The sequence below is a fragment of the Entelurus aequoreus genome, linkage group LG01 (genome assembly GCF_033978785.1).
Source record: "Entelurus aequoreus isolate RoL-2023_Sb linkage group LG01, RoL_Eaeq_v1.1, whole genome shotgun sequence".
In the NCBI taxonomy this organism is placed as follows: domain Eukaryota; kingdom Metazoa; phylum Chordata; class Actinopteri; order Syngnathiformes; family Syngnathidae; genus Entelurus; species Entelurus aequoreus.
This window is the reverse complement of record NC_084731.1, coordinates 63,351,161-63,378,342: the sequence shown is the minus strand read 5'-3', so window position 1 is coordinate 63,378,342 and position 27,182 is coordinate 63,351,161. Positions and strand designations below refer to the sequence as shown.

Below are 27,182 nucleotides of genomic sequence, written 5' to 3'. Positions count from 1 at the left end.
AGAAAGTCATTGCACTGAAAACGTGGCCAACGCCACAGACCCTAAAAGAATTGAAGTCCTTTTTAGGCTTCGCCGGCTATTATCGCCGCTTTGTCAAGGACTATTCTAAAATAGTGAAGCCCCTAAACAGTCTCACTTCTGGCTATCCACCTCTCAGAAAAGGCCAGAAGATGACGACATGTAAAGGAAAATATTTCAATCCAAAAGAGCCGTTCGCAGAACGATGGACACCTGCTTGTCAGGACGCTTTTGAATGCATCATAGAGAAGCTCACATCTTCTCCCATCCTGCGGTTCGCAGATGCAAAGCTCCCCTATACACTGCATACGGATGCTAGTACTACAGGTTTAGGAGCTGCTTTATACCAAGAGCAGGATGGCCAATCAAGGGTCATCGCCTATGCCAGTAGGGGCCTTTCATCTAGTGAGGCCAGATATCCAGCACACAAGCTGGAGTTTATAGCTTTAAAATGGGCAATCCTAGAGAAGTTCCAGGACTTTCTCTATGGTAACAACTTCACTGTGGTAACGGATAACAATCCGTTAACTTACATACTCACCTCAGCTAAGCTAGATTCTGCCAGTTATCGCTGGCTAGCAGCCCTTTCTACGTTCAATTTCAACATCAAGTACAGGGCTGGAAAGAGCAATCAAGATGCCGATGGTCTCTCCAGGCAACCGCATGGAATGCTGGTTGAGGATGACGCTTCACTGGAAGAAAGAGAGAGAATAAAGCGGTTCATCTCACATCATCTATCATCGTCACCTGACCATTTAAACTTACCTGAAGATGCAGTTACAGCCCTATGTCACCGACACCTGATAAGAGAAACCGACAACTTACCTTCTATCATGTTGGTTGAATCCCTAGCTCTCAACGCCGACGCTGTTCCAGACATCTACAGTGATGAAAAATTATTAGGTCATGTGACGGTACCCATCTTCAGTGAGGATGACCTCCGAGAACGACAGGAAGCTGATCCTGCCATCAAACATGTTATTCATCTGTTGGAATCTGGAGGCCCAGTATCTCGGAACATCGGTCCTAATTCTCCTGAACTCAAACTGATGCTCAAGGAGTGGAAGCGCCTTGAGATGAGAGACGGTCTCCTGTACAGGAAGCGGAAATGTGAAGAGGAAACGATCTATCAACTCATTCTTCCAGAGTCCCTCAGAGTCACTGTACTCAAGTGTCTCCATGACGACATGGGACACATGGGCATAGACCGTACCATTGACTTAGTACGGTCAAGATTCTACTGGCCACGAATGGCTGCGGATGTTGAGCACAAGGTCAAAACCTGTGGCCGGTGTGTTAGGAGGAAGACTCCGCCTGAGAAAGCAGCACCGCTGGTCAGTATCCAGACAAATAGGCCAATGTAATTAGTCTGCATGGACTACCTATCACTGGAGCCTGATTCCCACAATACCAAGGACATTCTGGTCATCACAGACCACTTTACAAAATACGCAGTAGCCATACCCACGAAAGATCAAAAAGCTACTACTGTTGCAAAGTGTCTGTGGGAGCAGTTCCTGGTTCACTACGGCTTTCCTGAACGCTTGCACAGTGATCAGGGAAGAGATTTCGAATCCCACACTATTAAAGAACTTTGTGCCATAGCCGGTATCAAGAAAGTGAGAACCAGTCCTTATCACCCGAGGGGAAACCCGGTTGAGCGGTTCAACCGCACGCTTCTTGGCATGTTGGGTACTCTGAAAGAAAAAGAGAAGAGTCACTGGCGTGATTTCGTTAAACCACTCACACATGCCTACAACTGTACCAGAAGCAAGGTCACCGGGTTCAGTCCCTATGAGTTAATGTTTGGGAGACAACCCAGGCTTCCAGTCGATATTGCATTCAACCTACCCGTCAGGGAAGGAACACCAGTATCTCACTCCCAATATGTGCGAAATCTCAAGTCTCGACTGGAGGAGAGTTATCAAACAGCCATTGAAAAGTCCCAGAAAGTTGCTGAGAGGAATAAGCAGCAGTGGAATAAACGAGTCAGAGAGTCTGCACTTGAAGTGGGAGATAGAGTACTGGTGAGAAATGTCAGTCTGAGGAACAAACACAAACTCGCTGACAAGTGGGAGTCCGCTGTGTACAGTGTCTTACAACAGATGGGAGACTTACCTGTTTACAAGGTACAGCCAGTAGATGAAGATGGTCCAGTCCGCACTTTACACAGGGATCTTCTGCTGCCATGCGGGCAATTGGTTGAAGTCGAGGATGAGGAACCCAATCAGCCAAGGCTGATTCGTCGTCCCAGGACAAGACAAAGTTCTCCTCAGGTCCAAGAAGAGGAAAGTTCTGAGTCTGAAGAGGAGTACACAGTCTTTTCCGAGGAAACCTCAGCTCTCACTGAGAAGAGGTTTACAAAGGTCTATAACATCCCTAAACAGCTGGTTGTAGTTGACAATCCTCCCACAGAAAAGGAAGTGGGCGAGACACTACAAACCCAATCACAAGTGGAGTCCTCTGCTGGTAATGAGCCTGCGTTGCCAGTTGAGAAAGAAAAGGAATTTCCTGAAGTGGTTGGAGATCACCAGTTGGAGAGTAATGAAAATGGAGAAACGGGAAATGACACTGAAATTCCAGAAGCTCAAGATACTGAAGCCAAGGGAACCAACTTACCTGATGACTGTGGGCAAGGCAATATGGTACGTCGATCTGTAAGGTCACGGCGGCCACCAGACCGATTGAACTACCCACAGTTGGGTAAACCCTTCATCTCTTTTGCTCAAAGTCTTCTAGACAGTTTCAATCACGCACTCATTTCCTTAGGTGACTACGACAGTCATGAGGTTATAGCAATTTGAGTCAAGATGTTATAGCACATGAAGGGACTCATGCTGACTTAAGGGGGGAGTGTGTAACCCATATGGAAATATAGTGTCACTAATATATTCTCCTATTATTCATTTCTAATCTATGGTGTGCCAAAGTCACTTTGGTCACTTAAAAAATGTTAAACTTGATGTGTCAAAGTCATGTGGTCACTACAGGGTTAAATTAATGATACATGCACGCAGCACGTTATTCACATGTTGGCCAGTAGAGGTCGCATGCACCTTTCTCATTCCAGACATTCCTTCACTGAACGTCAAAGAGTGAAGGCACGAGTCATATCGTTGTGTTACAAAGACAAGGTTTATAAGTTAAAATACTTGTCACTTCTCAAACCGAGTGTTGGAATAGCAGCATAAGATAGCCTGGTTCCAGTGGGAGCTGGATTGCTGTGTTTTGTGCTGCTGAGAACTTCAATTGTTTTTTTGTATGATCCTGAAGTCTGGTTCCAAACTGGACTTGAGTTATGATGGCGAGCCAGTCCCAGTGAGTGAGAGTCTGCGGAGAGGGAGCGTTTGGATGTGGTGTGGCCAGCTGCATCGGTCTCCACACTCTGCAGTGACCTTTAACTGAACTGATCCACCATCAGAGTCGCAAGTATCGAACCGAATCAGTATGGAATAACGGATTACAATAGAACTAAGGATTCCCAACCAAGGAATATAGACAGTGTTCAATTCATTACTACCCGGGTAGAATTTACTTTTTGAAAGGACAATTTAAAAAGGACATTTCTTCTATTTTGCTACTTTTGAATTTTTGCAACAGAGCTCTATTTTTATTTATTTTTGGGGGTATTTACAATTTAAAAAGCACACTGTTCATGTGTTATTGTTTATTATTGTGCAATAAATTTGCCAGCAGTTGTTCTGTGGTCCACTAAGTACGTAACGTCTCATTGCGAGTCTCTCAATTATACAGCCAAGAACCTAGTAATCTTAATTGTTGTACTAACCTGCTATCCTACAGTAGGGGTGCTACACACTGATGGATGGATGTATGATTTCTACAAATAATACATGGTCATAGATGTCTGCAAGAAGGATTTTAAACTTTTGTAGAAGTTAGTTTTGATCATTTTTATGATTTCTACACAATAATACATGGTCATAGATGTCTGCAAGAATTATTTTAAACTTGTAGAAGATAGTTTTGATCATTTTTATGATTTTTACAGCCAATAATACATGGTCATAGATGTCTGCAAGAAGGATTTTAAACTTTTGTAGAATTTAGTTTTAGGGATGTCCGATAATGGCTTTTTTGCCGATATCCGATATTCCGATATTGTCCAACTCTTAATTACCGATACCGATATCAACCGATACCAATATATACAGTCGTGGAATTAACACATTATTATGCCTAATTTGGACAACCAGGTATGATGAAGATAAGGTCCTTTTTTTAAAAATTAATAAAATAAAATAAGATAAATAAATTAAAAACATTTTCTTGAATAAAAAAGAAAGTAAAACAATATAAAAACAGTTACATAGAAACTAGGAATTAATGAAAATGAGTAAAATTAACTGTTAAAGGTTAGTACTATTAGTGGACTAGCAGCACACACAATCATGTGTGCTTACTGACTGTATCCCTTGCAGACTGTATTGATATATATTGCATATATATGTAGGAACCAGAATATTAATAACAGAAAGAAACAACCCTTTTGTGTAAATGGGGGCGGGAGGTTTTTTGGGTTGGTGCAGTAATTGTAAGTGTATCTTGTGTTTTTTACCGATCATAAAAAAAACGATACCGATAATTTCCAATATTACATTTTAAAGCATTTATCAGCCGATAACATCTCTAGTTAGTTTTGATCATTTTTATGATTTCTACAAATAATACATGGTCATAGTTGTCTGCAAGAAGGATTTTAAACTTGTGTAGAAGATATTTTGATCGTTTTTATGATTTCTACACAATACATGGTCATAGATGTCTGCAAAAAGGATTTTAAACTTGTAGAAGATAGTTTCATCATTTTTGTGATTTCTACACAATAATACATGGTCATAGATGTCTGCAAGAAGGATTGTAAACTTGTAGAAGATGGTTTTGATAATTTTTATGCTTTCTACAGCCAATAATACATGGTCATAGATGTCTGCGAGAAGGATTTTAAACTTTTGTAGAAGATATTTTGATCATTTTTATGATTTCTACAAATAATACATGGTCATAGATGTCTGCAAGAAGGATTTTAAACTTGTAGAAGTTAGTTTTGATCAATTTTATGATTTGTACAAATAATACATGGTCATAGCTGTCTGCAAAAAGGATTTAAACTTTTGTAGAAGATATTTTGATCGTTTTTATGATTTCTACACAATAATACATGGTCATATATGTCTGCAAGAAGGATTTTGAACTTTTGTAGAAGATATTTTGATCATTTTTATGATTTCTACAAATAATACATAGTCATAGATGTCTGCAAGAAGGATTTTAAACTTTTGTAGAAGATAGTTTGATCATTTTTATGATTTCCACAGCCAATAAATACATGGTCATAGATGTCTGCAAGAAGGATTTTAAACTTGTAGAAGATAGTTTTGATCATTTTTATGATTTCTACAGCCAATAATACATGGTCATAGATGTCTGCAAGAAGGATTTTAAACTTTTGTAGAAGTTAGTTTTGATCAATTTTATGATTTGTACAAATAATACATGGTCATAGATGTCTGCAAAAAGGATTTAAAACTTTTGTAGAAGATATTTTGATCATTTTTATGATTTCTACAAATAATACATGGTCATAGATGTCTGCAAGAAGGATTTTAAGCTTTTGTAGAAGATATTTTGTTAATTTTGATGATTTCTACAAATAATACATGGTCATAGATGTCTGCAAGAAGGATGTTCAACTTTTGCAGAATATATTTTGATCATTTTTATGATTTCTACAAATAATACTGTTAGATCTAGGCGTAAATGAGGACTCAGATGCAGAAGAGTGACAATTGACTCAGACTTTATTTAGATAGTTCTTTGCTATCTCTTGGACAGAGTGATTAAACAAAAGTGGCTACAAAATCTATCTATGATATATTCGAGCAACTATAGGACATGTAGCATAGGACATAAGGCAATAAACAGAAAATCACTCCATAAGGAGGAAAAGGCAATAGCAAAAGTTCTATACGAGTCGAATAACAAAAAACCCAACAATCTATAATAGTCTACAAAAAGGTAATTCACTCATGCAAAGAAGTTGAGAAGCTATAAAACAGAAAGTATGTATAAAGTGTTGAGAAGCCTGAAAACTAAAAGCGCCCCAGAAGGAGGAAAAAAAGGAAGACAAGGCACTATGAAAATTGATACAAAAAGACTTGACCGAAAAACTTTAGCAAAAGAAAATCACTCTCTCAGAGGGAACAAAGAAATCAATAAATAAAGCGAGACAATACTTATCAAACTTGGTTCAAGGCTGTGGACAAGGCTGTGGACAAGGCTGGAGGTACGTAGCGAGACGATATACTCCGGCAAAAAGACAGGGGAAGACGAGGACTATATACACATGAGGGAGGGTGACACAGGTGGGCACAATCAGGCAATCAGGAGAGACATCAGACCAGTGACACAGGAGGAAGGGCAAGTGACCTGAAACGAGAGGAGGATTAGAATTTTCAAAATAAAACAGGAAGTTTGCCAGACAACCCCAAAACAGGACTTCCCTCACCATGATGTGACAAATACATGGTCAGAGATGTCTGCAAGAAGGATTTTAAACTTGTGTAGAAGATATTTTGATCGTTTTTATGATTTCTACAAATAATTCATGGTCATAGATGTCTGCAAGAAGGATTTTAAACGTGTAGAAGATAGTTTTTATAATTTTTATGATTTCTACAAATAATACATGGTCATAGCTGTCTGCAAGAAGGATTTTAAACTTTTGTAGAATATATTTTGATCTTTTTTATGATTTCTACACAATATTACATGGTCATAGATGTCTGTAAGAAGGATGTTATACTTGTAGAAGATAGTTTTGATAATTTTTATGATTTCTACACAATAATACATGGTCATAGATGTCTGCAAGAAGGATTTTAAACTTGTAGAAGATAGTTTTGATCATTTTTATGATTTCTACAGCCAATAATACATGGTCATAGATAGATAGATAGTACTTTATTGATTCCTTCAGAAGAGTTCCCTCAGGAAAATTAAAAGATGTCTGCAAGAAGGATGTTAAACTTTTGTAGAAGATATTTTGATCATTTTTATGATTTCTACAAATAATACATGGTCATAGATGTCTGCAAGAAGGATTTTAAACTTTTGCAGAAGATATTTTGATCATTTTTATGATTTCTACAAATAATACATGGTCATAGATGTCTGCAAGAAGGATTTTAAACTTTTGTAGAAGATATTTTGATAATTGTTATGATTTTTACAGCCAATAATACATGGTCATAGATGTCTGCAAGAAGGATTTTAAACTTTTGTAGAAGATATTTTGATCATTTTTATGATTTCTACAAATAATACATGGTCATAGATGTCTGCAAGAAGGATTTTAAACTTGTAGAAGTTAGTTTTGATCAATTTTATGATTTGTACAAATAATACATGGTCATAGCTGTCTGCAAAAAGGATTTAAAACTTTTGTAGAAGATATTTTGATCGTTTTTATGATTTCTACACAATAATACATGGTCATATATGTCTGCAAGAAGGATTTTGAACTTTTGTAGAAGATATTTTGATCATTTTTATGATTTCTACAAATAATACATAGTCATAGATGTCTGCAAGAAGGATTTTAAACTTTTGTAGAAGATAGTTTGATCATTTTTATGATTTCCACAGCCAATAAATACATGGTCATAGATGTCTGCAAGAAGGATTTTAAACTTGTAGAAGATAGTTTTGATCATTTTTATGATTTCTACAGCCAATAATACATGGTCATAGATGTCTGCAAGAAGGATTTTAAACTTTTGTAGAAGTTAGTTTTGATCAATTTTATGATTTGTACAAATAATACATGGTCATAGATGTCTGCAAAAAGGATTTAAAACTTTTGTAGAAGATATTTTGATCATTTTTATGATTTCTACAAATAATACATGGTCATAGATGTCTGCAAAAAGGATTTTAAACTTTTGTAGAAGATATTTTGATCATTTTTATGATTTCTACAAATAATACATGGTCATAGATGTCTGCAAGAAGGATTTTAAACTTTTACAGAAGATAGTTTTGATCATTTTTATGATTTCTACACAATAATAATACATGGTCATAGATGTCTGCAAGAAGGATCTTAAACTTGTAGAAGATAGTTTTGATCTTTTTATGATTTCTACACCTGCAAGAAGGATTTTAAACTTGTAGAAGATATTTTTGATCTTTTTATGATTTCTACACAATAATACATGGCCATAGATGTCTGCAAAAAGGATTTTAAACTTGTAGAAGATAGTTTTGATCATTTTTATGATTTCTACACAATAGTACATGGTCATAGATGTCTGAAAGACAAATTTTAAACTTGTAGAAGATAGTTTTGATCATTTTTATGATTTCTACAAATAATACATGGTCATAGATGTCTGCAAGAAGGATTTTAAACTATTGTACAAGATATTTTGATCATTTTTATGATTTCTACAAATAATACATGGTCATAGATGTCTGCAAGAAGGATTTTAAACTTTTGTACAAGATATTTTGATATTTTTTATGATTTTGTACAAATAATACATGGTCATAGATATCTGCAAGAAGGATTTTAAGCTTTTGTAGAAGATATTTTGTTAATTTTGATGATTTCTACAAATAATACATGGTCATAGATGTCTGCAAGAAGGATGTTCAACTTTTGCAGAATATATTTTGATCATTTTTATGATTTCTACAAATAATACTGTTAGATCTAGGCGTAAATGAGGACTCAGATGCAGAAGAGTGACAATTGACTCAGACTTTATTTAGATAGTTCTTTGCTATCTCTTGGACAGAGTGATTAAACAAAAGTGGCTACAAAATCTATCTATGATATATTCGAGCAACTATAGGATATGTAGCATAGGACATAAGGCAATAAACAGAAAATCACTCCATAAGGAGGAAAAGGCAATAGCAAAAGTTCTATACGAGTCGAATAACAAAAAACCCAACAATCTATAATAGTCTACAAAAAGGTAATTCACTCATGCAAAGAAGTTGAGAAGCTATAAAACAGAAAGTATGTATAAAGTGTTGAGAAGCCTGAAAACTAAAAGCGCCCCAGAAGGAGGAAAAAAAGGAAGACAAGGCACTATGAAAATTGATACAAAAAGACTTGACCGAAAAACTTTAGCAAAAGAAAATCACTCTCTCAGAGGGAACAAAGAAATCAATAAATAAAGCGAGACAATACTTATCAAACTTGGTTCAAGGCTGTGGACAAGGCTGTGGACAAGGCTGGAGGTACGTAGCGAGACGATATACTCCGGCAAAAAGACAGGGGAAGACGAGGACTATATACACATGAGGGAGGGTGACACAGGTGGGCACAATCAGGCAATCAGGAGAGACATCAGACCAGTGACACAGGAGGAAGGGCAAGTGACCTGAAACGAGAGGAGGATTAGAATTTTCAAAATAAAACAGGAAGTTTGCCAGACAACCCCAAAACAGGACTTCCCTCACCATGATGTGACAAATACATGGTCAGAGATGTCTGCAAGAAGGATTTTAAACTTGTGTAGAAGATATTTTGATCGTTTTTATGATTTCTACAAATAATTCATGGTCATAGATGTCTGCAAGAAGGATTTTAAACGTGTAGAAGATAGTTTTTATAATTTTTATGATTTCTACAAATAATACATGGTCATAGCTGTCTGCAAGAAGGATTTTAAACTTTTGTAGAATATATTTTGATCTTTTTTATGATTTCTACACAATATTACATGGTCATAGATGTCTGTAAGAAGGATGTTATACTTGTAGAAGATAGTTTTGATAATTTTTATGATTTCTACACAATAATACATGGTCATAGATGTCTGCAAGAAGGATTTTAAACTTGTAGAAGATAGTTTTGATCATTTTTATGATTTCTACAGCCAATAATACATGGTCATAGATAGATAGATAGTACTTTATTGATTCCTTCAGAAGAGTTCCCTCAGGAAAATTAAAAGATGTCTGCAAGAAGGATGTTAAACTTTTGTAGAAGATATTTTGATCATTTTTATGATTTCTACAAATAATACATGGTCATAGATGTCTGCAAGAAGGATTTTAAACTTTTGCAGAAGATATTTTGATCATTTTTATGATTTCTACAAATAATACATGGTCATAGATGTCTGCAAGAAGGATTTTAAACTTTTGTAGAAGATATTTTGATAATTGTTATGATTTTTACAGCCAATAATACATGGTCATAGATGTCTGCAAGAAGGATTTTAAACTTTTGTAGAAGATATTTTGATAATTTTTATGATTTGTACACAATAATACATGGGCATAGATGTCTGCAAGAAGGATTTAAAAAATTTTATGGAAGATAGTTGTGATCATTTTTATGATTTCTACACAATAATAATACATGGTCATATACACTACCGTTCAAAAGTTTGGGGTCACATTGAAATGTCCTTATTTTTTAAGGAAAAGCACTGTACTTTTCAATGAAGATAACTTTAAACTAGTCTTAACTTTAAAGAAATGCACTCTATACATTGCTAATGTGGTAAATGACTATTCTAGCTGCAAATGTCTGGTTTTTGGTACAATATCTACATAGGTGTATAGAGGCCCGTTTCCAGCAACTATCACTCCAGTGTTCTAATGGTACAATGTGTTTGCTCATTGGCTCAGAAGGCTAATTGATGATTAGAAAACCCTTGTGCAATCATGTTCACACATCTGAAAACAGTTTAGCTCGTTACAGAAGCTACAAAACTGACCTTCCTTTGAACAGATTGAGTTTCTGGAGCATCACATTTGTGGGGTCAATTAAACGCTCAAAATGGCCAGAAAAAGAGAACTTTCATCTGAAACTCGACAGTCTATTGTTGTTCTTAGAAATGAAGGCTATTCCACAAAATTGTTTGGGTGACCCCAAACTTTTGAACGGTAGTGTATGTCTGCAAGAAGGATTTTAAACTTGTAGAAGATAGTTTTGATCATTTTTATGATTTCTACACAATAATACATGGTCATAGATGTCTGTAAGAAGGATTTTAAACTTGTAGAAGATAGTTTTGGATCATTTTTATGATTTCTACAAATAATACATGGTCATAGATGTCTGCAAGAAGGATTTTAAACTTTTGTAGAAAATATTTTGATAATTTTTATGATTTCTACGAATAATACATGGTCATAGATGTCTGCAAGAAGGATTTTCAACTTTTGCAGAAGATAGTTTTGATCATTTTTATGATTTCTACACAATAATACATGGTCATAGATAGGATTTTAAATTTTTTATAGAAGATCGTTTTGATCCTTTTTATGATTTTTACACAATAATACATGGTCATAGATGTCTGCAAGAAGGATTTTAAACTTGTAGAAGATAGTTTTGATCATTTTTATGATTTCTACACAATAATACATGGTCATAGATGTCTGCAAGAAGGATTTTAAACTTGTAGAAGATAGTTTTGATCATTTTTATGATTTCTACACAATATTACATGGTCATAGATGTCTGCAAGACACATTTTAAACTTGTAAAAGATAGTTTTGATCGTTTTTATGATTTCTACACAATAATACATAGTCATAGATGTCTGCAAGAAGGATTTTAAACTTTTGCAGAAGATAGTTTTGATCATTTTTATGATTTCTACACAATATTACATGGTCATAGATGTCTGCAAGAAGGATTTTAAACTTTTGTAGAAGATAGTTTTGATCGTTTTTATGATTTTTACACAATAATACATGGTCATAGATGTCTGCAAGAAGGATTTTAAACTTGTAGAAGATAGTTTTGATTGTTTTTATGCTTTATACAAATAATACATGGTTATAGATGTCTGCAAGAAGGATTTTAAACTTTTGTAGAAGTTAGTCTTCATCATTTTTATGATTTCTACAAATAATACATGGTCATAGATATCTGCAAGAAGGATTTTAAACTTTTGTAGAAGATAGTTCTCATCATTTTTCCAATGTGTGGATATGTGTGGTCAATATTTAATTTCATTATTAGACAGGAAGGGCCTCAAACAGATCTTTGGTCAGGTCCAGGGCCATTGCAGAATGGACATTTATTTGGACTCCTGTTTGGAAACTTGGACCCTCCACAAGCATTTGAGTCCTGAAAAAAAGCCCACACAGACCTAACCCCCAGCATGTTGTTGTTTCATCTTCCAGCATGTGGGCAGGCAGAGGGCGGCGTGGAGGATGAAGGCGAGTCTCAGGCCGGCTGGATCGAGGGCGCCGCCATCCTGTTCTCAGTCATCATCGTGGTCCTGGTGACGGCCTTCAACGACTGGTCCAAGGAGAAGCAGTTCCGAGGGCTTCAGAGTCGCATCGAACAGGAGCAGAAGTTCACGGTCATCCGCAAAGGCCAGGTCATCCAAATTCCTGTGGCCGAGCTTGTGGTGGGAGACATCGCACAGATCAAATACGGTACATTGTAAACATATTGGACTAATCAAATATTCTACTAGAAGTTCCTTTGATTCCTTGCCTTATCGGATAAAACACTTGTTTGCCCGGTAGAAGAGCAGCGATAAACTAAACACGAAAAAATAAGACGAATATAAGACAACTAATACATTTAGTCATAAAAAGTAGTGAGAAGTAGAAGTAAGTTGGTAGTAATACCCAGTGACTAAGTACTTAGTCATAAATAGTAGTGAGAAGTAGAAGAAAGTTGGTAGTAATACCCAGTGACTAAGTATTTAGTCATAAAAAGTAGTGAGAAGTAGAAGTATGTTTGTAGTAATACCCAGTGACTAAGTATTTAGTCATAAAAACTAGTGAGAAGTAGAATTTGGTTGGTAGTAATACCCAGTGACTAAGTATTTAGTCATAAAAAGTAGTGAGAAGTAGAAGTAGGTTAGTAGTAATACCCAGTGACTAAGTACTTAGTCATAAAAAAGTAGTGAGAAGTAGAAGTAAGTTGGTAGTAATGCCCAGTGACTAAGTACTTAGTCATAAAAAGTAGTGAGAAGTAGAAGCTGGTTGGTAGTAATACCCGGTGACTAAGTATTTAGTAATAAATAGTAGTGAGAAGTAGAAGTAGGTTGGTAGTAATACCCAGTGACTAAGTACTTAGTCATAAAAAAGTAGTGAGAAGGAGAAGTAAGTTGGTAGTAATACCCAGTGACTAAGTATTTAGTCATAAAAAGTAGTGAGAAGTAGAAGTAGGTTGGCAGTAATACCCAGTGACTAAGTACTAAGTCATAAAAAAGTAGTGAGAAGTAGAAGTAAGTGGGTAGTAATACCCAGTGACTAAGTATTTAGTCATAAAAAGTAGTGAGAAGTAGAAGCAGGTTGGTAGTAATACCCATTGACTAAGTATTTAGTCATAAAAAGTAGTGAGAAGTAGAAGTAGGTTAGTAGTAATACCCAGTGACTAAGTACTTAGTCATAAAAAAGTAGTGAGAAGTAGAAGTAAGTTGGTAGTAATACCCAGTGACTAAGTACTTAGTCATAAAAAAGTAGTGAGAAGTAGAAGTAAGTTGGTAGTAATACCCAGTTACTAAGTATTTAGTCATAAAAAGTAATGAGAAGTAGAAGCAGGTTGGTAGTAATACCCAGTGACTAAGTATTTAGTCATAAAAAGTAGTGAGAAGTAGTAGTAAGTTAGTAGTAATACCCAGTGACTAAGTATTTAGTCATAAAAAGTAGTGAGAAGTAGAAGTAGGTTGGTAGTAATACCCAGTGACTAAGTATTTAGTCATAAAAATAAGTGATAAATAATAGTCAGTTAGTAGTAATACCCAGTGACTAAGTTTGAAGATTGTGTTCAAAGTAAAATGTGCAGTGAAACACATTAGACTTACTTGATATTTGATCATCAAGCAGACGTGGGACTTGTTCTATGACTTTTCTGCTTGAGATCACCAGCTACTGATTGAGTTTGAGTTTGAGTTTGAGTTTATTTCGAACATGCAAGCATACAACATACAACTGATTAGTGATCTAAATGTTTTTATTCCCCCTCCTTAACTCAATGCTGTTACCTCATGCTATCAATTGTCATGAAATAAGATCATAAAAAGGATAAAGATGTGTTACATATAAATATTTGAAGACAAATCTTTGTGTTTATGTTTCTTAATCTTTTTCCATGAAATTGTGGATTTTGAATACATTTTTGCAGGGTGTTTTGTTGGTTTTATTTCTCTAAAGTGCCCTCAACAAAAAGCCAGGTGCCACAAATGGCCCATGGACTGCACTTTAAACACCAATGACTGATGTTTTTTATAAGAAGTCAAAGTGTTGCAAGTCACCTCAAAGTTTGTTCCAAGCAACTTTTCACACTTTTGGAGGTTTTGTGCTTACGGACTGTATCCCTGCAGACTGTATTGATCTACAAACCCCGTTTCCATATGAGTTGGGAAATTGTGTTAGATGTAAATATAAACGGAATACAATGATTTGCAAATCCTTTTCAACCCATATTCAATTGAATGCACTACAAAGACAAGATATTTGATGTTCAAACTCATAAACTTTATTTTTTTTTTGCAAATAATGATTAACTTAGAATTTCATGGCTGCAACACGTGCCAAAGTAGTTGGGAAAGGGCATGTTCACCACTGTGTTACATGGCCTTTCCTTTTAACAACACAGTAAACGTTTGGGAACTGAGGAGACACATTTTTTAAGCTTCTCAGATGGAATTCTTTCCCATTCTTGCTTGATGTACAGCTTAAGTTGTTCAACAGTCCGGGGGTCTCCGTTGTGGTATTTTAGGCTTCATAATGCGCCACACATTTTCAATGGGAGACAGGTCTGGACTACAGGCAGGCCAGTCTAGTACCCGCACTCTTTTACTATGAAGCCACATTGATGTAACACGTGGCTTGGCATTGTCTTTCTGAAATAAGCAGGGGCGTGCGTCCATGGTAACGTTGCTTGGATGGCAACATATGTTGCTCCAAAACCTGTATGTACCTTTCAGCATTAATGGCGCCTTCACAGATGTATAAGTTACCCATGTCTTGGGCACTAATACACCCCCATACCATAACAGATGCTGGCTTTTCAACTTTGCGCCTATAACAATCCGGATGGTTCTTTTCCTCTTTGGTCCGGAGGACACGACGTCCACAGTTTCCAAAAACAATTTGAAATGTGGACTCGTCAGACCACAGAACACTTTTCCACTTTGTATCAGTCCATCTTAGATGAGCTCAGGCCCAGAGAAGCCGACGGCGTTTCTGGGTGTTGTTGATAAATGGTTTTCGCCTTGCATAGGAGAGTTTTAACTTGCACTTACAGATTTAGCGACCAACTGTAGTTACTGACAGTGGGTTTCTGAAGTGTTCCTGAGCCCATGTGGTTATATCCTTTACACACTGATGTCGCTTGTTGATGCAGTACAGCCTGAGGGATCGAAGGTCACGGGCTTAGCTGCTTACGTGCAGTGATTTCTCCAGATTCTCTGAACCCTTTGATGATATTACGGAGCGTAGATGGTGAAATCCCTAAATTCCTTGCAATAGCTGGTTGAGAAAGGTTTTTCTTAAACTGTTCAACAATTTGCTCATGCATTTGTTGACAAAGTGGTGACCCTCGCCCCATCCTTGTTTGTGAATGACTGAGCATTTCATGGAATCTACTTTTATACCCAATCATGGCACCCACCTGTTCCCAATTTGCCTGTTCCCCTGTGGGATGTTCCAAATAAGTGTTTGATGAGCATTCCTCAACTTTATCAGTATTTATTGCCACCTTTCCCAACTTCTTTGTCACATGTTGCTGGCATCAAATTCTAAAGTTAATGATTATTTGCAAAAAAAAAAAAGTTTATCAGTTTGAACATCAAATATGTTGTCTTTGTAGCATATTCAACTGAATATGAGTTGAAAATTATTTGCAAATATTTACATCTAACACAATTTCCCAACTCATATGGAAACGGGGTTTGTACAAACGTATATTGATATATAATGTAGGAACCAGAAATATTAATAACAGAAAGAAACAACCCTTTTGTGCGAATGAGTGAGGAGAGGGAGGTTTTTTGGGTTGGTGCACTAATTGTAAGTGTATCTTGTGTTTTTTATGTTGATTTAATAAAAAATAAAAACATTTGGTTGTATTACACTACTGTATTTTAATGTTGTCATTATGGTGGTACTTGATGAATACTTAGGTCTACTACACTACTGTATTGTAATGTTGTCATTATGGTGGTACTTTCAATGTTTTCTGAGGTAATACTTGGTGAAAAATGTTTGAGAACCACTGAGTTAAGATGGTTCTCAATGCTGATGCGACTTTTTTCCCCCAGCCTTGAACCCCTGCAGCTTATACAAAGGTGCGACTAAACCATGGAACGGATTAAGGAAAGGAATCCAACAATGTACTAAAATGATCCTTGGGGCTTGTGCAGCCCTTTGAGACGCTTGTGGTTAAGGGCTATATAAATAAACTTTGATTGATTAATTGATCCACTTCAGGGAACTGTTGAAACTCATAAAGTAGAAGGATCCTGATAAACCTCTAGAACCATATTATTCATCTTATAAAGGATGAATAGCAACATCGACGACTCTGTTTTGTTTGATCAACCGTTTTACTGCCTTGTTACAGATACTGTTTGGAAACAATCAAGGTATGTAAACAAATATTTAAAGTTAAAAGTTAAAGTACCCATGATTGTCACACACACACTAGGTGTGGCGAAATTATTCTCTGCATTTGACCCATCACCCTTGATCACCTCCTGGGAGGTGAGGGGAGCAGTGAGCAGCAGCGGTGCCCGCGCCCTGGAATCATTTTTTGTGATTTAACCCCCAATTCCAACCCTTGATGCTGAGTGCCAAGCAGGGAGGTAATGGGTCCCATTTTTATAGTCTTTGGTATGACTCGGCCGGGGTTCGAACTCACAACCTACCGATCTCAGGGCGGACACTCTAACCACTACACACAATATTTATGTGTAACTAACTCATTTCACGACGTAAATATCTGCGGCTTATAGTCCAGTGCGACTAATATATGGAGAAATATAAATTTTCTTCTAAAATGTAGTGTTTTGACGCGAGATGTTGTCTGTAGTTTATCTTCAGTATTGGAAGGTCTTCTTCACACCCGTCCTTGTGCTCCTGCAGGAGACCTGCTCCCCTCGGACGGCATCCTGATCCAAGGCAACGACCTGAAGATCGACGAAAGCTCTCTGACCGGTGAATCGGACCAGGTGCGCAAGTCCCTGGAGAAGGACCCCATGCTGCTGTCAGGTGAGCGTCACTTGACCGCCGTCTTCTCGCCGTGGAACTCACCTCTGTGTCCACGCCAGGCACTCACGTGATGGAGGGCTCTGGCAGGATGGTGGTGGCGGCCGTGGGCCTCAACTCTCAAACCGGCATCATCTTCACGCTGTTGGGCGCCAGCGACAACGAAGATGAGAAGAAGGTCAAGAAAAGTAAGAGAAAACGCAAGCAATGTCACGTTTGGATGTGTCTAGTCGCCGGCGCTGTGCAGGCTCCTTTGGACTGTCATGGTCTTCATGTTCCTCAGCACTGGACCCCAGTCAGTGTGTGGAGAAGACTCTCAAGTTAGAAAGACCAAGGTCAGAGTAGTCCTAGTCCAGTCGTTAGATGATCCCAGTCACTCTGTTCTTCTCCAACGGCTAAAAGTCAGCAGATGTTTATTGTTGGGCAAAATGCAGTTTCAGTAGTCAGCCTGTGGAGGAAGTCTGGTTCTTCACTCCTGTTGAGTCGCCATCCTACAACCTGTGACTATGGAACTTCCTGTGTCCTTGCTTTGGGACCTCCATGGAGCGGAGAGCGCTGTGATGCTAACCCACCGCATTGTGTGCTGGCTCTCCAAGTGCATATGATTTGCTTGTGATCACTCATGAACTCTGCTTTCACTTTCCTTTCTCCTCCTTTTCTCTGCGATCATTTCGTTCCTCGGCGAGCGTTTGTCAGCCATCCATTGTAACGTGGCAGAATGAAGCCGCTCAGCGGAGGCAGACACACTCAGAGGTCTGCAGTCTTGGGAAATCATCCGGAGAGCAGATGAAGCTGAGGCTCCAAATTAGGCATCCACCAGTTATCGGCTTTTTAACGTGTACCGATACCGACCTTCTTTTATCGTATTGGCAGGTTTTCCTTCATTTTTTAGCAAGTCCAACAGAAATACATCAGCAGAGTCATGATATACACTATGATTGCAGTATTTAGTCATAAAAACTAGTGAGAAGTGGTATTAAGTTAGTAGTAATACCCATTGACTAAGTATTTAGTCATAACAAGTAGTGATAAGTAGTAATAATACAAAGTGATTAAGTATTTAGTCATAAAAACTAGTGAGAAGTAGTATTAAGTTAGTAGTAATACCCAATGACTAAGTATTTAGTCATAACAACTAGTGAGAAGTAGCAGTAAGTTAGTAGTAATACCCAGTGACTAAGTAATTAGTCATAAAAAGTAGTGAGACGTAGAATTAAGTTAGTAGTATTACCTAGATGACTAATAGTTTAGTCATAACAACTAGTGAGAAGTAGTAGTAATACCCAGTGATTAAGTATTTAGTCATTGAAAGTAGTGATAAGTAGTAGTAAGTTAGTAGTAATACCCAGTGACTAAGTATTTAGTAATGAAATGAAATGAATTATATTTATATAGCGCTTTTCTCCAGTGACTCAAAGCGCTTTACATAGTGAAACCCAATATCTAAGTTACATTTAAACCAGTGTGGGTGGCACTGGGAGCAGGTGGGTAAAGTGTCTTGCCCAAGGACACAACGGCAGTGACTAGGATGGCGGAAGCGGGAATCGAACCTGGAACCCTCAAGTTGCTGGCACGGCTACTCTACCAACCGAGCTATGCCGCCCCACTATGCCGCCCCATTTAGTAATAAAAAGTAGTGAGAAGTTGTAGTAAGTTAGTAGTAATACCCAGTGACAAAGTAATTAGTCATAAAAAGTAGTGAGACGTAGAAGTAAGTTAGTAGTAATACCCAGTGACTAAGTATTTAGTCATAAAAAGTAGTGATAAGCAGTAGTAAGTTTGTAGTAATACCCAGGGACTAAGTATTAAGTCATAAAACGTAGTGATAAGTCGAGGTAAGTTAGTAGTAGTACCCAGTGATTAAGTATTTAGTCATAGAAAGTAGTGATAAGTAGTAGTAAGATAGTAGTAATACCTAGAGACTAAGTATTTTGTCATAACAAGTAGTGAGAAGTAGTAGTAAGTTAGTAGTAATGCCCAGTGACTAAGTAGTTAGTCATAACAACTAGTGAGAAGTAGCATAAAGTTAATAGTATTACCCAATAAGTTAATAGTATTACCCAATGACTAAGTATTTAGTCATAAAAAGTAGTGAGAAGTAGTAGTAAGTTAGTAGTAATACTCAGTGACTAAGTATTTAGTCATACAAAGTAGCGAGAAATATCATCCCACGAAAAAGCCGTATCAGTTGATCTCTTTTCTAAATTGATTAGAACTATTTGTAATTACAGCTTGAAATTGACATTTTAATGAAATGTTTTGTACAGTACACTCACACTGTAAACACACAGTACACTTAAAGCATTACACTGTCAACAAAAAGTACACTTAAAATATCACACTGTAAATATACAGTACACTTAAAGTATCACAATGTAAACACACAGTACACTTAAAGTGTTACACTGTAAACACACAGTACATTTAAAGTATCACACTGTAAACACACAGTGCATTTAAAGCATCACACTGTAAACACACAGAACACTGTACATGACTGTAAACATAAAGTACACTTAAAGTATCAAACTGTAAACACACAGTACACTTAAAAAATTACACTGTAAACACACAGTACACTTAAAGTATTACACTGTAAACATACAGTAAACTTAAAGTATCACACTGTAAACACACTGTACACTTCAAGTATTACACTGTAAACACACAGTACACTTCAAGTATTACACTGTAAACACACAGTACACTTAAAGTATCACACTGTAAACACAGTACACTTAAAGGATTACACTGTAAACACAGTACACTTAAAGTATCACACTGTAAACACACAGTACACTTAAATTATTACACTGTAAACACATGGTACACTTAAAGTATCGCACTGTAAACACACAGTACACTTAAAGTATCACACTGTAAACACACAGTACACTTCAAGTATCACACAGTACACTTCAAGTATCATACTGTAAACACACAGTACACTTCAAGTATCACACGAGTGGAGCTAAAGTCTATTTGAAAGTTGATCTAAGGGAAATGTTTAAAGTGTGTCTCTCTCCCCTGAATGGTTAATTCCTGCTAACAGCACACACACACACACACACGCACGCACACACACACACACACACACACACACACACACACACACACACACACACACACACACCTGTTGGTATTTGTGTTCTCCTCCAGTTTGATTTCTTCGATCCATCTTATCAGCATTCCGCCCTCTCTCTCTGTCCGAACAGGTAAAAATCAAGGACCCCCCGAAAATCGCAACAAAGGTAACCCCCTCCATTCATCCACCTGTCGCTCCGCCCCCCCATCCTTCCTCTTCTTGTGCCCCACCCTTCCTCTTCCTGCCCCCCACCCTTCCTCTTCCTGTCCCCCACCCTTCCTCTTCCTGTCCCCATCCTCCATCCTGGTCCATTCAAAGGCAGGAGGGGAGCGCTACTGTCTGTCTCTCTCTCTCTCAAAGGGGACGTCCTCTCACCTTGCTTTACCTGTCCCAGGGTGCAACTCTCAGCCTGTCGCCATGGTTACAAGGGTGGGCTTGTGTTTGTGTCTCTTGTATTTGACGAGTGGCGGAATGTACTCGCACCGCTCAAGTCAAGTAATCTTCAAGTCTTGACGGAGGTCACGTTTCAACATTCTTCTGAAAATTAAATCATTAACTTTGACGTCACCCACAAATTGCTACTTCTTCGTCTCTGGCTTTCAAACTGGATACAAGAGGGTTCACTCTGTGCATCGCTCCCTTATTCCACAGTAGAATTACATCAACAGAGTGAGCCTCTTGTCGGTCATTCACAATCTTTGTGTCCAGACAAGTAGGCGGGACCTACAGTTCTCTTCCACATGCTTTCCTGTGTGGAGTAGTGGTAGTACTCAACACATACTGCAATATTGGAGTAGTGGTAGTACTCAAAACATGCTGCAATATTGGAGTAGTGGTAGTAATCAACAAATACTGCAATATTGGAATAGTAGTAGTACTCAACATATACTGCAATATTGGAGTAGTGGTAGTACTTAACACATACTGAAATATTGGAGTAGTAGTAGTACTCAACACATACTACAATATTAGAGTTGTGGTAGTACTCAATAAATACTGAAATATTGGAGTAGTAATAGTAGTACTCAACATGTACTGCAATATTGGAGTTGTGGCAGTACTCAACACATACTTAAATATTGGAGTAGTAGTAGTACTCAACACATACTGCAATATTGGAGTAGTGGTAGTACTCAACAAATACTGCAATATTGGAATAGTAGTAGTACTCAACATATACTGCAATATTGGAGTAGTGGTAGTGCTCAATACATACTGCAATATTGGAGTAGTGGTAGTAGTCAACAAATCCTGTAATATTGGAGTAGTGGTAGTACTCAACAAATACTGCAATATTGGAGTAGTGGTAGTAGTCAAAAATACTGTAATATTGGAGTAGTGGTAGTGCTCAACAAATACTGCAATGCTGGAGTAGTGGTAGTAGTCAATAAATACTGTCGTATTGGAGTAGTGGTATTACTCAAAAAATACTGCAATATTGGAGTAATGGTAGTACTCAACAAATACTGTAATGTTGGAGTGGTGGTAGTAGTCAAAAAATCTTGTAATATTGGAGTAGTGGTAGTACTCAACAAATACTGCAATATTGGAGTAGTGGTAGTAGTCAACAAATACTGTAATATTGGAGTAATGATAGTACTCAACAAATACTGCAATGCTGGAGTAATGGTAGTAGTCAACAAATACTGTAATATTGGAGTAGTGGTAGTATTCTACAAATACTGCAATATTGGAGTAATGGTAGTACTCAACAAATACTGCAATATTGGAGTAGTGGTAGTAGTCAACAAATACTGCAATATTGGAGTAGTTGTAGTAGTCAACAAATACTGCAATATTGGACTAGTGGTAGCAGTCAACACATAATGCAATAATGGAGTAGTGGTAGTACTCAACAAGTACTGTAATATTACAGTAGTGGTAGTACTCAACAAATACTGCAATGTTGTAGTAGTAGTAGTAGTCAACAAATACTGTAATATTGGAGTAGTTGTAATACTCAACAAATACTGCGATAATGGAATAGTAGTAGTATGCAACAAATACTGCAATATTGGAGCAGTGGTAGTACTCAAAAAATACTGCGATAATGGAATAGTAGTAGTATGCAACAAATACTGCAATATTGGAGCAGTGGTAGTACTCAAAAAATTCTGCAATGTACGAGTAGTGGTAGTAGTCAACAAATACTGTAATATTGGAATAGTGGTAGTACTAAAAAAATACTGAAATATTGGAGTAGTGGTAGTAGTCAACAAATACTGCAATGTTGCAGTAGTAATAGTAGTCAACAAATACTGCAATATTGGAGTAGTTATAGTAGTCAACAAACACTGCAATAATGGAGTAGAGATAGTACTCAACAAGTACTGTAATATTGGAGTAGTGGTAGTACTCAACAGATACTGCATTATTGGAGTAGTGGTAGTAGTCAACAAATACTGCATTATTGGAGTAGTGGTAGTAGTCAACAAATACTGTAATATTGGAGTAGTGATAGTACTCAACAAGTACTGTAATGCTGGAGTAGTGGTAGTACTCAACAAGTACTGTAATATTAGAGTAGTGGTAGTACTCAACAAATACTGCAATATTGGAGTAGTTGTACTAGTCAACAAATACTGTAATATTGGAGTAGTGGTAGAACTCAACAAATACTGCAATGCTGGAGTAGTGGTAGTAGTCAACAAATACTGCAATATTGGAGTAATGGTACTACTAAACAAATACTGCAATATTGGAGTAGTGGTAGTACTCAACAAATACTGCAATATTGGACTAGTGGTAGCAGTCAACAAAAAATGCAATAATGGAGTAGTTTTAGTAGTCAACTAATACTGCAATATTGGAGTAGTGGTAGTAGTCAACAAATAATGCAATAATGGAGTAGTGGTAGTACTCAACAAATACTGCAATATTGGAGTAGTGGTAGTAGTCAACAAATACTGCAATATGGGAGTAGTAGTAGTACTCAACAAATACTGCAATATTCGAGTAGTGGTAGTAGTCAACAAATACTGCAATATTGGACAAGTGGTAGTAGTCAACAAATACTGCAATGTTGGGGTAGTGGTGGCAGTCAACAAATACTGTAATATTGGAGTAGTGGTAGTACTCAACAAATACTGTAATATTGGAGTATTGGTAGTAGTAGTCCAAAGTGTGTGTGTGTGTGTGTGTGTGTGTGTGTGTGTGTGTGTGTGTGTGTGTGTGTGTGTGTGTGTGTGTGTGTGTGTGTGTGTGTGTGTGTGTGTGTGTGTGTGTGTGTGTGTGTGTGTGTGTGTGTGTGTGTGTGTGAGGAAAGGGTGAGGGTGATGCAAGGCAGCATGGAGTGTGAGAGTTGTACCCTGCTTCAGTAGTAAGTGTCAGAGTAGTGGGAGTAGTGAGTGTGAGAATTGCACTCGGCTTCAGTCGTGGGTATGGGAGTAGTGAGTGTGGGAGTTGCACCCTTTTTCAGTAGTGAGTGTGAGAGTTGCACCCTGCTTCAGTAACGAGTGTGGGAGTAGTGAATGTGGGAGTAGTGAGTGTGGGAGTTGCACCCTGCTTCAGTCGTAAGTGTGAGAGTAGTGAGTGTGAGCGTTGCACCCAGGTTCAGTTGTGAGTGTGAAAGTAGTGAGTGTTAGAGTTGCACCCTGCTTCAGTCGTGAGTGTGGGAGTGGTCAGTGTGAGAGTAGTGAGTGTGAGAGTAGTGAGTGTGGGAGCAGGGAGAGTGAGAGTAGTGAGTGTGGGAGTAGCGAGTGTGGGAGTAGTGAGTGTGGGAGTAGTGAGTGTGAGAGTAGTCAGTGTGGGAGTAGTGAGTGTTAGAGTTGCACCCTGCTTCAGTCGTGAGTGTGGGAGTGGTGAGTGTGAGAGTAGTGAGTGTGGGAGCAGGGAGTGTGAGAGTAGTGAGTGTAGTGAGTGTGGGAGTAGCGAGTGTGGGAGTAGCGAATGTTAGAGTTGCACCCTGCTTCAGTCGTGAGTGTGGGAGTGGTGAGTGTGAGAGTAGTGAGTGTGAGAGTAGTGAGTGTGGGAGTAGTGAGTGTGAGAGTAGTGAGTGTGGGAGTAGCGAGTGTGGGAGTAGTGAATGTGAGAGTAGTGAGTGTGGGAGTAGTGAGTGTGAGAGTAGTCAGTGTGGGAGTAGTGAGTGTTAGAGTTGCACCCTGCTTCAGTCGTGAGTGTGGGAGTGGTGAGTGTGAGAGTAGTGAGTGTGGGAGCAGGGAGTGTGGGAGTAGTGAGTGTAGTGAGTGTGGGAGTAGCGAGTGTGGGAGTAGCGAATGTGAGAGTAGTGAGTGTGGGAGTAGTGAGTGTGAGAGTAGTCAGTGTGGGAGTAGTGAGTGTGAGAGTAGTGAGTATGGGAGTAGTGAGTGTGAGAGTAGTCAGTGTGGGAGTAGTGAGTGTGAGAGTTGCACCCTGCTTCAGTAGTTAGTGTGGGAGAAGTGAGTGAGGGAGTTGCACCCGACCTTGCTGACTCAGCCTTCTGCAAACTCACCATCAGCGCAGCAAAGAAGACCATCCCTCACGGCTTCCGCCGTCGGTATATACCAAACTGGGACGAAGAGTGTGACACACACTACAATGAATGCAGGTGCATGCTGAACTTGGCGAAGAGGCAGCCTCAAAAGTGTCAGACCTGACAATGTCTAGACAAAAACCGTAGAGAGCGATGAGAGGAAACAGTCCAAGGCATCTACTTCCCTTACTCTAGCAGAAAGGCCTGGAAGACCTTCAACAGCCTGACAGGCAGAAGCTCCCGACCAACACAATGGCTGATACAGGGCATTGTGTTCAATTGCTGAACAACTTCTTGCAAATGTCCGATTCACGGACACTGCAAAAGACCACACCAGTTCCGTCAAGCTAGAAACCACAAACCTCTGGCAAGCCCCAGGAGCAGACGGCCACATGTCAACACCCTTCACATCTGAACTGCTCTCCACTGCCATCGGACAACAGAGGAGCGGGAAAGCCCGGGGACCAGACAACATTCCACCAGAATTTTTGCTACACTGTGGCCAAAAATGTCAGAACTGGCTCAAGGAGTTTTATTCTTCCTGCCTCAACAGGCTAGCAATACCCAAGATCTGGCGAAGGGCAACAATCATTGTCCTACCCAAACCCAACAAACCAATGGACAACCCCAAGAACTACCGCCCAGTCTCACTTCTCTGCGTCCCATTCAAAGAAAGGAGCAACTCCTCTTGGCCCGCCTAGACCCCACCATAGACCCCCAACTACCTGACCAACCAGCAGGATTTCGCCGCGGAAGCAGCACCAGGGCTTTATCTTGAAGCTCCTCCGGAGTGTTCCAGACCGCCATCTAGTACGGTTCATATGTACTATCCTCTCCAACCGCAGCTTCACACTGAAGACAAGCGAGGACAGGCCAGCCGCCCACGGCGCCTCAAAAATGGAGTCCCCAAGGATCAGTACTGGCCCCATTGCTCTTCAACCTATACAGTACATCAGCGATCTTCCCCCCACAACAAGGCAGTACGGATATGCGGATGACCTCGCCCTCTTACATTCAGACAGAAACTGTTCAACAGTAGAGGAGACCCTAACCTCAAACATTTTACAAATAGCAGGGTACCTGAAAACGTGGAGACTTAAACTGAGTGTTGCGAAAAACAACCTTTCCACCTCAACACCAAGGAGGCACACTGCCAACTCACAGTTAACGTCAATGGGTCATCCCTTACGCACAACTCAACTCCCACATAGCTCGGCAAAACAGGATAGCAGGCTGACGTACAAACAACACCTTGAATCGTTGCGTGCCAAAGTCTCCTCCAAGAATAACCTCCTACGGCGACTAGCAGGCTCGTCTTGGGGAGCAAGCGCCTCCACCTTAAGAACCAGCGCCCTTGCTCTGCTGTACAGTGCGGCAGAATGTGCCTCCCTGCATGTTGCCGCAGCGCACATGCCAAGAAACTCGACATCACCCTCTAGAGACCATGAGCATTGTCACCGGCTGCCTGAAACCCACCCCAACAGAGTTTCTCCCGGTACTATCTGACATCGCACCAGCCGCCCTACGCAGGGAAAACCACACACAGACTTGTGAGTAAGGCCTCGCAGGATCCAACCCATCACCTGCACAAACTTGTAGTAGACTCCCAAGACCTTGGTCGCCAACGCCTACCCTCCTGGCGCCCATTCTCCCGCCACCCAGCAACTCTTGGTGGACCCAAATTCAACACACTTGAAGCATGGAGAACCAGCTGGCAGGAGACCCCCCGTCTCCTTCAACTCTCTTTAAACCCAAATACAAGCCTACCGCCGGGCGCTGACCTTCCTCGCAAAAACTGGTCAACTGTGAGTAGTGAGTGTGGGAGTAGGGAGTGTGAGAGTTGCACCGTGCTTCAGTAGTGAGTGTAGGAGTAGTGAATGTAGGAATAGTGAGTGAGTGTGGAAGTAGTGAGTGTGAGAGTTGCACCCTGCTTCAGTAGTGAGTGTGGGAGTAGTGAATGTGGGAGTAGTGAGTGTGAGAGTTGCACCCTGCTTCAGTAGTGAGTGCAAGAGTAGTGAGTGTGGGAGTAGTGAGTGCGGGAGTAGTGAGTGTGAGAGTAGTGAGTGTGGTAGGAGTGAGTGTGGGAGTAGTGAGTGTGAGAATAGTAAGTGTGAGAGTAGTGAGTGTGAGAGTAGTGAGTGTGAGAGTTGCACCCTGCTTCAGTAGTGAGTGTGGGAGTAATGAATGTGGGAGTAGTGAGTGTGAGACTTGCACCCTGCTTCAGTAGTGAGTGTGGGAGTAGTGAGTGCAAGAGTAGTGAATGTGGGAGTAGTGAGTGTGAGAGTTACACCCTGCTTCAGTAGTGAGTGTGGGAGTAGTGAGTGTGAGAGTTGCACCCTGATTCAGTAGTGAGTGAGGTAGTATTGAGTGTGAGAGTAGTGAATGTGAGAGTAGTGAGTGAGG

General features: G+C 39.1%; 1 protein-coding gene across 5 annotated transcripts in view; it reads left to right on the top strand.

Moving 5' to 3' along the window:
* Positions 1 to 27,182, top strand: part of LOC133655653 (plasma membrane calcium-transporting ATPase 1-like) — a 232,155-nt gene that overhangs the window by 143,887 nt on the left and 61,086 nt on the right. For 3 of the 5 annotated variants that reach the window (XM_062056042.1, XM_062056016.1, XM_062056009.1), the window contains exons 4-7: positions 12,199 to 12,456; positions 17,122 to 17,247; positions 17,307 to 17,432; positions 20,460 to 20,495. In XM_062056042.1, the coding sequence (XP_061912026.1) occupies positions 12,199 to 12,456; positions 17,122 to 17,247; positions 17,307 to 17,432; positions 20,460 to 20,495 (546 nt within the window). The remainder of the gene's footprint in view (positions 1 to 12,198; positions 12,457 to 17,121; positions 17,248 to 17,306; positions 17,433 to 20,459; positions 20,496 to 27,182) is intronic. The other 2 variants (XM_062056033.1, XM_062056024.1) reach the window with 1 other exon arrangement.